The sequence below is a fragment of the Chiloscyllium plagiosum genome, unplaced genomic scaffold (genome assembly GCF_037043375.1).
Source record: "Chiloscyllium plagiosum isolate Xiang-an unplaced genomic scaffold, Cpla_swu_hap1 HiC_scaffold_16, whole genome shotgun sequence".
NCBI lineage: Eukaryota > Metazoa > Chordata > Chondrichthyes > Orectolobiformes > Hemiscylliidae > Chiloscyllium > Chiloscyllium plagiosum.
The window spans coordinates 19,176,731-19,190,514 of record NW_028270154.1 but is presented as its reverse complement, the minus strand read 5'-3'; the positions used below and the strand labels follow the sequence as shown (position 1 = coordinate 19,190,514).

At 45.6% G+C, this 13,784-nt stretch overlaps 1 protein-coding gene across 4 annotated transcripts in view; it reads right to left on the bottom strand.

Moving 5' to 3' along the window:
• The window catches only part of slc36a1 (solute carrier family 36 member 1), a 78,579-nt gene extending 65,470 nt beyond the window's left edge, over positions 1-13,109 (bottom strand). For 3 of the 4 annotated variants that reach the window (XM_043703224.2, XM_087995194.1, XM_043703231.2), the window contains exons 1-2: positions 12,984-13,109; positions 215-391 (exon numbers count right to left, since the gene is read on the bottom strand). In XM_043703224.2, coding sequence (XP_043559159.1) covers positions 215-372 — 158 coding nt within the window. In that variant the 5' untranslated portion in view covers positions 373-391; positions 12,984-13,109. The remainder of the gene's footprint in view (positions 1-214; positions 392-12,983) is intronic. The other variant, XM_043703226.2, reaches the window with a different exon arrangement.
• Positions 13,110-13,784: the final 675 nt, after the last annotated feature.

The window sequence follows — 13,784 nt, the reverse complement described above, 5'->3', positions numbered from 1 at the left end:
GGAAAAGCGCAGCAGGTCAGGCAGCATCCAAGGAACAGGAGAATTGACATTTCGGGCATAAGCCCTTCTTCAGGAATGAGGAAAGTTCCTTGGATGCTGCCTGACCTGCTGCGCTTTTCCAGCAATACATTTTCAGCTCTGATCTCAAGCATCTGCAGTCCTCACTTTCTCCACAAAAAAAAATAGTTCTACTTCAAAACTTTAAAACACTTACGTTGTGCCAGTTCTTTCATTTATACGCTGATAATTTCCAAAATTATCAGATGACCGTGAAGAACTATCAGGTGAAGAACTCAAGTAGTCATGGTCTGGACTGTTTTCTGTGGAACTATAATCATTGTAGTCTTCACTGGTCAGCTTTTTTGTTGACATGATGGCAGCTTCACAACTACTGTGTAAGAATGTAGAAGTGATAAAGTAACCAGCAAAAATATCATGTGGGGATGAAAGGAAGATGCACAGCTCTTCAAACAAGCTATACTTTAACAATGCATTAAATTTTGACTCCACATTAAACATACAGTGCCTTATACGACAGCACCAATATTCCATGTCAGATCATCACTGCTAGATCAATTTTCAAAAACTGCCTAGTGCCAAATGTTATGAACCAAACCACACTCCCTCAAAACTTTTCAACAAGGTAACCCAGACCCTAACTTTTCTGGCTCTGTTAAGCAAAATTGATATTCCAGAAGTGATGGAGTTGGTCAAAGCCCCTCGGTTTTAAACAAAACAGAATTTATTCACAGAGTACCAAATAAAACACAAACAAAAGAGAACAGAATACAGAATAACAATCTATCCGAAAACCCAGACTATCCCACCTTAATGATGCTGTTCCAAATTACTGCAACAATCCCCATAAACACACCTCAGCGACAAAAAGAAAGGTAAAATCAAACACACGGTCTTACGGAAGAGAGAGAGAGAGATGTCAAAAAGATTCAGTATGGAACACATTCTTCCATGAAACTGTTTCTTTAACTACCAGCCTCAAAAAAAACAACTGAGTAGCCAAAGTGTTAAAACAAAAACAAACCAAACTACAGAAAAGCTGACCTGGGGGGGGGGGAACCGACCACTCCCCTTTCATTGTACATGTGTTTCTTTTTAAACTTTTCCTGAAGCAGTATCTGTTAGCTATAATCAAATTAGTCCTAAAACCCATCCAAACTAGATATCATGGCAACTCTGTGTGTACAACACTTTTGAAAAAAGCCGAGGACAACACACCTTATTAAGGGAGTAGCATCGTCACACAAGAGAACTGTACACAATGAAAACTCCTCACATACGCACCAACAACATATGTAGGAAAAAGGATGGGGATGGAAGGCAGAAATTCAGGGAGCTAGGACAGAAGCTTAGAACTAGAACGAGCAGTTGTTATTTCTGGTTTGTACCCGTGCCATGTGCTGGCAGATGAGGAATAGGGTGACAAAACAGTTGAACCCGTGCCAACAGGAATGGTGCAGGAGGGAGTCAGATACTTGGATAATTGGGGCTCATTCTGGTGTAGGTGGGCTCTCCAAAACAGGATGGTCTATACCTAAACCAGAACAGTACCAATACCCTTTTTTTTTGGTGGGGGGAGAAAGAGGAGGAGATGGCTTACTAATGTTCTTTGGGAGGATTAAAATTAATTCAGCAGGGGGGTGGGAACTGGAATTGTAGCTCCAGGTGGTTGAGAGTAGTGATGTCATGAATAAGGTTTCAAGATCGCAGGAGTGTATTGGCAGGTAGGAAGATGGTTTGAAGTGTGTCTACTTCAATACCAGGAGCATCCGGAATAAGGTAGGTGAACTTGCAGCATGGGTTTATACTTGGGACTTCGATGTGTGGCCATTTTGGAGATATGGATAGAGCAGGGACAGGAATGGTTGTTGCAGGTTCCAGCGTTTAGATGTTTCAGTAAGAACAGAAGAGGTGGTAAAAGAGGGACAAATGTGGCATTGTTAGTCAAGGACACTAATGCCGTGGCAGAAAGGATGTTTGATGAGGACTCCTTGGGAGGATTTAAACTAGTAAGGTGGGGGGAGGTGTGACCCAGGGAGATAGTGAGGAAAGAGATCAATCTGAGACTGGTACAGTTGAGAACAGAAGTGAGTCAAACAGTCAGGGCAGGCAGGGACAAGGTAGGACTAATAAATTAAACTGCATTTGTTTCAATGCAAGGGTCCTAACAGGGAAGGCAGATGAACTCAGGGCACGGTTAGGAACATGGTACTGGGATATCATAGCAATTATGGAAACATGGCTCAAGGATGGGCAGGACTGGCAGCTTAATGTCCCTGGATATAAATGCTACAGGAAGGATAGAAAGGGATGCAAGAGAGGAGGGTGAGTGGCATTTTTGATAAGGGATAGCATTACAGCTGTGCGGAGGGAGGATATTCCTGGAAATACATTCAGGGAAGTTATTTGGGTGGACCTGAGAAATAAGAAAGGGATGATCACCTTATTGGGATTGTATTATAGACCCCCCAATAGTCAGAGGGAAATTGAGAAACAAACTTGTAAGGAAATCTCAGCTATCTGTAAGAATAACAGGGTAGTTACGATAGGGGATTTTACCTTTCCAAACATCGACTGGGACTGCCATAGTGTTAAAGATTTAGATGGAGAGCAATTTCTTAAGTGTGTACAAGACAATTTTCTGATTCAGTATGTGGATGTACCTACCAGAGAAGGTGCAAAACTTGACCTACTCTTGGGAAATAAGGCAGGGCAGGTGACTGAGGTGTCAGTGGGGGAGCACTTTGGGGCCAGCGACCATAATTCTATTCGTTTTAAAATAGTGATGGAAAAGGATAGACCAGATCTAAAAGTTGAAGTTCTAAATTGGAGAAAGGCCAATTTTGACAGTATTAGACAAGAACTTTCAAAAGCTGATTGGAGGCAGATATTCGCAGGTAAAGGGACGGCTGGAAAATGGGAAGCCTTCAGAAATGAGATAACAAGAATTCAGAGAAAGTATATTCCTGTTAGGGTGAAAAGGGAAGGCTGGTAGGTACAGAGAATGCTGCATGACTAAAGAAATTGAGGGTTTGGTTAAGAAAAAGAAAGAAGCATATGTCAAGGTATGGACAATAGATCGAGTGAATCCTTAGAAGAGTATAAAGGAAGTAGGAGTATACTTAAGAGGGAAATCAGGAGGGCAAAAAGGGGACATGAGATATGGCAAATAGAATTAAGGAGAATCCTAGGCGTTTTTACAAATATATTAGGGATAAAAGGGTAAGTAGGGCCCCTCAAAGATCAGCAAGGTGACCTTTGTGTGGAGCCACAGAAAATGGAGGAGATACTAAATGAATATTTTGCATCAGTATTTACTGTGGAAAAGGATATGGAAGATATAGACTGTTGGGAAATAGATGGTGACATCTTGCAAAATGTCCAGATTACAGAGGAGAAGTGCTGGATGTCTTCAAACAGTTAAAGGTGGATAAATCCCCAGGACCTGATCAGGTGTACGTGAGAACTCTGTGAGAAGCTAGAGAAGTGATTGCTGGGACTCTTGCTGAGATATTTGTATCATCGATAGTCACAGGCGAGGTGCCAGATGACTGGAGGTTGGCTAATGTGGTGCCACTGTTTAAGAAGGGCGGTAAAGACAAGCCAGGGAACTATAGCCTGACCTCAGTGGTGGGCAAGTTGTTGGAGGGAATCCTGAGAGACAGGATGTGCATGTATTTGGAAAGGCAAGGACTGTTTTGAGACAGTCAACATGGCATTGTGCATGGGAAATCATGTCTCACAAACTTGATTGAGTTTTTTGATGAAGTAACAAAGAGGATTGATGAAGGCAGAGCAGTAGATGTGATCTGTATGGACTTCAGTAAGGTGTTCGACAAGGTTCCCCATGGGAGACTGATTAGCAAGGTTAGATCTCATGGAATACAGGGAGAACTAGCCATTTGGATACAGAACTGGCTCAAAGGTAGAAGACAGAGGGTGGTGGTGGAGGGTTGTTTTTCAGACTGGAGGCCTGTGACTAGTGGAGTGCCACAAGGATCAGTGCTGGGTCCTCTAACTTTTGTCATTTACATAAATGATTTGGGTGCAAGCATAAGAGGTACAATTAGTAAGTTTGCAGATGACACCAAAATTGGAGGTGTAGTGGACAGCGAAGAGGGTTACCTCAGATTACAACAGGATCTGTACCAGATGGGCCAATGGGCTGAGAAGTGGCAGATGGAGTTTAATTCAGATAAATGCGAAGTGCTGCATTTTGGGAAAGCAAATCTTAGCAGGACTTATACACTTAATGGTAAGGTCCTAGGGAGTGTTACTGAACAAAGAGACCTTGGAGTGCAGGTTCATAGCTCCTTGAAAGTGGAGTCGCAGGTAGATAAGATAGTGAAGGCAGCGTTTGGTGTACTTTCCTTTATTGGTCAGAGTATTGAGTACAGGAGTTCGGAAGTCATGTTGCGGCTGTACAGGGCATTGGTTAGGCCACTGTTGGAATATTGCATGCAATTCTGGTCTCCTTCCTATCGGAACGATGTTGTAAACCTGAAAGGGTTCAGAAAAGATTTACAAGGATGTTGCCAGTGTTGGAGGATTTGAGCTATAGGGAGAGGCTGAACAGGCTGGGGCTGTTTTCCCTGGAGCTTTGAAGGCTGAGGGGTGACCTTATAGAGGTTTACAAAATTATGAGGGGCATGGATAGGATAAATAGACAAAGTCTTTTCCCTGGGTTGGTGAGTCCAGAACGAGAGGGCATAGGTTTAGGGTGAGAGGGGAAAGATATAAGATAGACCTAAGAAACAACTTTTTCACACAGAGGATGGTACGTGTATGGAATGCCAGAGGATGTGGAGGCTGGCACAATTGCAACATTTAAGAGGCATTTGGATGGATATATGAATAGGAAGGGTTTGGAGGGATACGGGCCAGGTGCTGGCAGGTGGGACTAGATTGGGTTGGGATATCTGGTTGGCATGGACGGGTTGGACCGAAGGGTCTGTTTCCATGCTGTACATCTCTATGACTTGACAGCCCATACTACTTCAGTAGTTGAGTCGAGGTTAGAAACAGGAAAGAAGAGGTCACCCTGTTGGGAGTTTTCTATAGGCCTCCGAATAGTTCCAGAGACAGAGGAAAGGATTGCAAAGCTGATTCTGGATAGGAGTGAAAGTACCAGGGTAGCAGTTATGGTGTCCTTTAAATTTCCAAACGTTGACTAGAAATACTATAGTTTGAGTACTTTACATGTTTCAGTTTTTGTCTGTCGTGCTCAGGAGAGTTTCCTGACAGTATGTAGATAGGCTAACAAGGGAAGAAGCCACACTGGATTTGTTACTGGGTAATGAACGGGCCAGGTGTTAGATTTCGAGGTAGGTGAGCACTTTGGTGATAGTGACCACAACTAGGTTAACTTTACTTTAGCAATGGAAAGGGACAGGTATATACCACAGGGCAAGAGTTATAGCTGGGGGAAAGACACTTATGATGCGATTAGGCAAGCCTTAGGATGCACAAGATGGGAAAGGAAAATGCAAGGGATGGGCACAATTGAAATGTGGAGCTTATTCAAGGGACAGCTACGGTGTGTCCTTGATTAAATATGTACCTGTCAGGCAGGCAGGAAGTAGTTGAACAAGGGAACTGTAGTTTACTAAAGATGTTGAAGATCTTGTCAAGAGAAAGGAGGCGGTTTGTGTAAAGATGAGACATGAAGGTTCAGTTAGGGTGCTTGAGAGTTACAAGTTAGTCAAGAAGGACCTGGAATATTGCGTGCAATTCTGGTCTCCATTCCCTCGGAAAGATGCTGTGAAACTTGAAAGGGTTCAGAAAAGGTTTACAAGGCTGTTGCCAGGGTTGGAGGATTTGAGCTATATGGAGAGTTGAATAGGCTGGGGCTGTTTTCCCTGCAGTGTAAAAGGCTGAGGGGTGACCTACAGACGTTTATAAAATCATGAGGGACATGGATAGAGTAAACAGACAAACTCTTATCCCTGGGGTGAGCAAGTCCAGAACTAGAGGGTGTAGGTTTAGGGTGAGAGGGAAAACATATGAAAGAGACTTAAGGGACAACATTTTCACACAGAGGGGTGTGTGTGTGTGTGTGGAGACTGGTACAATTACAACATTTGAAAGGCATCTGGATGGGTATATGAATAGGAAGGGTTTAGAGGGGTACGGGCCAGGTGCTGGCAGGTGGGACTAGTTTGAGGTGGGATAGCTGGTCGGCATGATCAAGTTGCACTGAACGATCTGTTTCTGTGCTATACATCTCTATGATTCTATGACCTAAAGAGAGAGCTAAGAGCCAGGAGTGGACATGAGAAATCTTTGGCAGGTACGATCAAGGAAAACCCGAAAGTTTTCCCTAGGTATGTCAGGAATAAAAGAATGACTCGAGTAAGATTATACTTTTGCTGCTCGTCAGATGCTGCCTGAAATGCTGTGCTCTTCCAGCACCACTGATCCAGAATCGAGTAAGATTATGACCTGTCAAGGACAGCAATGGGAAGTTGTGCGTGGGGTCCAAGAGATAGGAGAGGCGCTAAATGAATATTTTTCGTATTTACACTCAAAAAAGACAATGTTATTGAAGAGAATACGGAGATAAAGGCTATTAGACTGGGCAGGATTGAGGTTCATGAGGAGGTGGTGTTAGCAATTCTGGAAAGCGTGAAAATAGATAGGTCCCCTTGGCCAGACAGGATTTATCCCAGGATTCTCTAGGAAGCTAGACAGGAGATTGCAGAGCCTTTGACTTTGATCGTTATGTTGTCATTGTCTACAGGAATACTGCCAGAAGACTGGAGAATAGCAAACATTGTCCCCTTGTTCAAGAAGGGGAATAGAGACATCTCTGGCAATTATAGACCAGTGAGCCTTACTTCTGTTGTGGGCAAAGCTTTGGAAAGGATTATAAGAGATAGGATTTATAATCATCTAGAAAGAAATAATTTGATTAGGGATAGTCAACATGGTTTTATGAAGGGTAGGTCGTGCCTCACAAACCTTACTGAGTTCTTTGAGAAGGTGACCAAGCAGATGGATGAGAGTAAAGTGGTTGATGTGGTGTATATGGATTTCAGTAAAGCTTTGATAAGGTTCCACACGGTAGGCTATTGCAGAAAATACAGTGGAATGGGATTGAGGGTACTTTAGCGATTTGGATCAGAAATTGGCTAGCTGAAAAAATACAAAGGGTGCTGGTTGATGAGAAATATTCATCCTGGAGTTCAGTTACTTGTGGTGTACTGCAATGATCTGTTGTTTTTATAAATGACCTGAATGAGGACATAGAAGGAAAGGTTAGTAAATTTGCGAATGACACTAAAGTCGATGGAGCTGCGGACAGTGCAGAAGGATGTTGCAGGTTATATATGGACATGGATAAGCTGCAGAGCTGGCAAATGGAGTTTAATGTGGAAAAGTGTTGATTCACTTTGGAAGGAGTAACAGGAATACAGAGTATTGGGCTAATGGTAAGATTCCTGGTAGTGTGGATGAGCAGAGAGATCGCAGAGTCCATGATTGCTGCATTAAAGGAAGGACATGCAAGCACCGGAAAGGATTCAGAGGAGATTTACCAGGATGTTGCCTAATATGGAGGGAAGGTCTTAGTATCATCGATAGTCACAGGTAAGGTGCTGGAAGACGAGGTTGGCAAACGTGGTGCTCCTGTTTAAGAAGGGTGGTAAGGACAAGCCATGGAACTACAGACCAGTGAGCCTGGCCTCAGTGGTGGGCACATTGTTGGAGGGAATCCTGAGGGACAGGATGTACATGTATTTGGAAAGGCAAGGACTGATTAGGGATAGTCAACATGGCTTTGTGCATGGGAAATCATGTCTCACAAACTTGATTGAGTTTTTTGGTGAAGTAACAAAGAGGATTGATGAGGGAAGAGCAGTAGATGTGATCTATATGGACTTCAGTAAGGCGTTCGATAAGGTTCCCCATGGGAGACTGATTCGCAAGGTTAGATCTCATGAAATACAGGGTGAAGTAGCCATTTGGATACAGAACTGTCTCAAAGGTGGAAGACAGAGGGTGGTGGTGGAAGGTTGTTTTTCAGACTGGAGGCCTTTGACCAGTGGAGTGCCACAAGGATTGGTGCTGGGTCCTCTACTTTTTGTCATTTACATAAATGATTTGGATGCAAGCATAAGAGGTACAGTTAGTAAGTTTGCAGATGACACCAAAATTGGAGGTGTAGTGGACAGCGAAGAGGGTTACCTCAGATTACAACAGGATCTGGACCAGATGGGCCAATGGGCTGTGAAGTGGCAGATGGAGTTTAATTCAGATAAATGCGAGGTGCTGCATTTTGGGAAAGCAAATCTTAGCAGGACTACTACACTTAATGGTAAGGTCCTAGGGAGTGTTGCTGAACAAAGAGACCTTGGAGTGCAGGTTCATAGCTCCTTGAAAGTGGAGTCACAGGTAGATAGGATGTTGAAGGTGGTGTTTGGTTTGCTTTCCTTTATTGGTCAGAGTATTGAGTACAGGAGTTGGGAGGTCATGTTGCGGCTGTACAGGACATTGGTTAGGCCACTGTTGGAATATTGCGTGCAATTCTGGTCTCCTTCCTATCGGAAAGATGTGAAACCTGAAAGGGTTCAGAAAAGATTTACAAGGATGTTGCCAGGGTTGGAGGATTTGAGCTACAGGAAGAGGCTGAACAGGCTGGGACTCTTTTCCCTGGAGCGGAGGCTGGGGGTGACCTTATAAAGGTTTACAAAATTATGAGGGGCATGGGTAGGATAAATAGGCAAAGTCTTTTCCCTGGGGTCAGGGAGTCCAGAACTAGAGGGCACAGGTTTAGGGTGAGTTGGGAATGATATAAGGCAGACCTAAGGGGCAACGTTTTCACGCCGAGGGTGGTACGTGTATGGAATGAGCTGCCAGAGGATGTGGTGGAAGCTGGTACAATTGCAACATTTAAGAGGCATTTGGATGGGTATATGAATGGGAGTGGTTTGGAGGGATATGGGCCAGGGGCTAGCAGGTGGGACCAAATTGGGTTGGACCGAAGGGTCTGTTTCAATGCAGGCTGAGGCTACTTTCATTAGAGTGAAGAAGCTGAAGAGGTGACAACAGAGTATACAAGATAATCAGAGGATTAGATAAGGTGGACAGTGAGAGCCTTTTTCCTTGGATAGTGATGGCTAGCATGAGTGGACATTGCTTTAAACGGAGGGGTGATAGATATCAGACAGATGTCAGAGGTAGGTTCTTTACATAGAGTAGTAAGAGCGTTGTCATGCCCTGCCTGCAACAGTAGTAGACTTGCCAACTTTAAGGGCATTTAAATGGTCATTGGATAAATACATGGATGACAACGGAACAATGTAGGTTCAATGGGCTTCAAATCAGTTTCAGTGCAACATCGAGGGCCAAAGGGCCTGTACTGTGCTGTATTGGTCCATGTTCTATGACAGCCCGAACATGCATTGCTTAGAACATCTCTGCCTTTAATTAGACAATTTTGGCTCCGTTTCCACTCAATAATCTTAATCTGAGCCAAAGTCTTCCACATTTAAAATGCAAGTTACATATTGACAAGATAGAGTAGAATCCACAAAAATAAGCCTGCTCATCTGTAATACTCTTAAAATCACCTGTGCAACTTTCTAAAGTCTTGATACCCTCCTATCGGTGCTCAAAACTGAACACAAAACTCTAGCTGAAGACAAACCAAAGCTTTCAAAAGGTTTCACATCATTTGTGTTTTCACTCAAATCCTTCAGAATATATACATTCCCACAACTCTGTTCCTCTTTATAATTGCTCAGTTGACACTCATTCTCCCCAAAATGTTTCATTTCACTTTTCTACCTAAATTTCCTCTACCCAAATCAGTCTACATCCTCCCAAAATTGGTTCCCATCCTTAACGTTTTCTACAATCCTGAGTTGCAAATCATCTGCAAACTCTTAAATTATACTCCATATATTTAAATGACAGGTAATTAATGTGGTCAACAAGAAAATAAGTGGAACTAAAAACTGGAAGGTCATGGTACATCTCTCTCTCCAGAAGAAAGATAAATGGTAAATCACACTCAACATCTTGTCCATTAGCTTTTTTTTTAAAAAATGTATGTGGATTTTCAGAAGGCTTTTGATAATGTCCCTCACAAGTAGGCAAAGTTAAAGCATGGAATAGGAAGTAACTTTATAATACAGATCAAGAATTGGTTGATCAACAGGATATAGTGGGGTTTAATAGGTCTTTTTCTGAGTTGTAGGCAAGGCATTTGATAAGCTGCCGCATGGTAGGCTGCTGCACAAAATACAGAGGCATGGGATTGAGGGTGCTTTCGCGGTTTGGATCAGAAATTGGCTAGCTGTAAGAAGACAGAGGGTAGTGGTTGATGGGAAATGTTCATCCTTGAGTTCAGTTACTAGTGGTGTACCTCAAGGATCTGTTTTGGGTCCACTGTTGTTGGTCATTTTTATAAACAACCTGGATGAGGGTGCAGAAGATTAAGTTAGGATATTTGCAGACAATACTAAAGTTGGTACAGTTGTAGATAGTGATGAAGGATATTGTAGGTTACAAAGGGACATAGATAAACTGCAGAGCTGAGCTAAGAGGTGGAAAATAAGAGTTTAATGCAGAAAAGTTTGAAGTAATAGGAATGCAGAGTACTGGGCGAGTGGTAAGATTCTTGGTAGTGTAGATGAGCAGAGTGAAGTCAGTGTTCATGGACATAAATCCCTTAAAGTTGCCACCTGGGCTGATCGGGTTGTTAAGACGACATACGGTATGTTAGCTTTTGTTCGTAGAGATCAACTTTCAGAGCCATGAGATCATACTGCAGCTATACAAAACTCTGGTGCAGCCACACTTGGGAGTATTGTGTGCAGTTTTGGTTACTGCGTTATAGGAAGGATGTGGAAGCTTTAGAAAGGGCTCAGAAGAGATTTACTATGACGTTGCCTGGTATGGAGGGTAAGTCTTACAAGCAAAGGTTGAGGGACTTGAGGCTGTTTTTGTTAGAGAGAAGGGAGGTTGAGAGATGACTTAATTGAGACATACAAGATAGTCAGAGGGTTAGATCAGGTGGACAGTGAGAGCCTTTTTCCTAGAATGGTGATGGCTAGCACGAAGGAGCATAGCTTCAAACTGAGGGGTGATAGATATAGGACAAGTCTCAGAATTAGTTTAGTTACCCAGAGTAGTAGAGGTGTGGAACGCACTGCCTCCAAAAGGTATAGACTCGCCAACTTTACGGGCATTTAAGTGATCATTGGATAGGCACGTGGACGAGAATGGAATAGTGTAGGTTAGGGGGGCTTTGGATTGGTTTCACAGGACATCACAACATCGAGGCCGAAGGGTCTGTACTGCACTGTAATGTTCTATGTTCTTCAATGATCACAATTTCCTCTCCCACGTGGTCAACGATGCCCTCCAGCGCAAATCCTCCATTTCCCGCACCAACGCCCAAAAACCCCACCCCTCCCAACGCAGCAATGACAGAACACCCCTGATCCTCATGTTCCATGCCAATAACCTCCATATGCATCGCATCATTCTCCGCCACCAACAAACAGATCCCACTACCAAAGATATATTTCCATCTCTACCCCTATCAGCATTGCGGAGAGACCATTCCCTGACTCCCTCATCAGATCCACACCCCCCACCAACCCACACCCCACTCCCAACACCTTTCCCTGCCACCAGGGGAAGTGCAAAACTTGCACCCACACCTGCCCCCTCACCTCCATCCAAGGATCCTTCCACATCTGGCAGAAATTTACCTGTACCTCCACCAATGTCATCTACTGTATCTGTTGCACCCGATGTGGTCTTCTCTACATCAGGGACATACGATCCACAAGTTGGCGTCCTGTCAGGGAACATCTCTGGTACACCCGCACCAACCAACCCCACCGCCCCATGGCTGAACACTTCAACTCCCCCTCCCATTCCATGAAGGACGTGCAGGTGCTGCACATCCTCCATCGCCAAACCCTTAGCACCTGCGCCTGGAGGAAGAACACTTCATATTCTTGGGACACTGCAACCATACGGCATCAATATGGATTTCACCAATTTCCTCATTTTCCCTCCCCCCCCCACATTATCCCAGTCCCAACTCTCCAAGTCAGTACTGCCTTCCTGACCTGTCCATCACCTTTCCCATCTATCTGCTCCACCCTCCTCTCTCAACTACCTTCTCACCCACCTTCGTATCCCTATCACATTCTCAGCTCCCTTTACCCCCCAACCCCACCCCCTCCAATTTATCTCTCAGCACCCCCAGCCCACTAGTTTCATTTTCAATGAAGGACTTATGCCTGAAACGCCAACTCTCCTGCTCCTCAGATGCTGATCTGATCTGCTGTGCTTTTCCAGCAGCACACCCTCAACTATAGTTGTTTTGAAACCACAAGCTTTCCGAGCATTGCTCCTTCATCAGGCAAAGACTTCTGACATCACTAAATGGCACCAAAGATGGTGCAATTAACATTGGGTTGAGAAGCCAATGCTGGAGCTGAGGGTTGAAACCTAGAAAACAAAAACATAAGAGTTGACCAAACGTCCTGTTAAATCTGATCTTCACTACCATCGTGGGCTTCAACTCTCCAAATTCGTGAATTTCGAAAAACCGAAAATCTATCTATCCCAGCCCAAAGAATGTTTACCAACAGAGGCACCAGAACTCTGTGAGCCAAACAACTCTGAAGTGGAGATTAGAGAGATAGGCAATAGTGAAAGCACGGAAGGATTTCAATACAGAGAAATTAATTCAAAATTCAAAGCCGACCTAACCAGTACTGCATGCTACAGCGGTGAAAGCGAAGACACGGAAAAGCAGGTGGGAATTTTCCAGCCGAGCATCACAGTAGCAGGAAGGGACGGCTCACAATCCGGCTGCTGTGATTGATCCCAGGCCGGTCTGGCCTAATGCCGGAAGGCGAACATTGCGGTTCAGGTTCACCCTCACATTCCGCGCGAACATTTCAATTCGTGCCAGAAGCGACAATCTGCGTTTTCCTTACCCGGATCACCCCTGCCCCGATAACGGATTCCCTTTGGTACACGTCTACCACTCCCACTCCCGGAGCGACCGGGCCCCGGCTGCAGGCGGTCACGTGGCAATCATTGTCACGTGCTAGTCAGCTGACCGGCGTAGGTAAGGAAAGCGGTTAAACTGTAACTGGAACTGGAACTGAAACTGTCACCGTCTAGCTGGGCTCGCCCCTTCCCAAACCTCCCCAACCCTCCCCCTCCCCCACCCCCACAAATCCCCGCCCCCTCCCAAACCCCCTCCCATTTCCCTCCCCCCACTTCCCCCTCCCGTCCCCTCCCATCCTCCCCTCCCCTCCCCTCCCCCCCTCCCCTCCCCTCCCCTCCCCTCCTCCCCTCCCCTCCCCTCCCCTCCTCCCCTCCCCTCCCCTCCTCCCCTCCCCTCCCCTCCCCTCCCCCCCTCCCCTCCCCTCCCCTCCCCTTCCCCCTTCCCCCTTCCCCCCTTCCCCCCTTCCCCTCCCCTCCCCCCTTCCCCTCCACCTCCCCTAACCTACCCACCCTCCCTCCCTCCTCACTCCCCCTCCCTCCCTCCTCACTCCCCCTCCCTCCCTCCTCACTCCCCCTCCCTCCTCCCCCCCACTCCCCCTCCCTCCTCCCCCCCACTCCCCCTCCCTCCTCCCCCCCACTCCCCCTCCCTCCTGCCCCCCCACTCCCCCTCCCTCCTCCCCCCACTCCCCCTCCCTCCTCCCCCCTCCCCCCTCCCCCCCACTTCCCCCCTCCCCCCTCCCCCCCACTTCCCCCCTCCCCCCTCCCCCCCACTTCCCCCCTCCCCC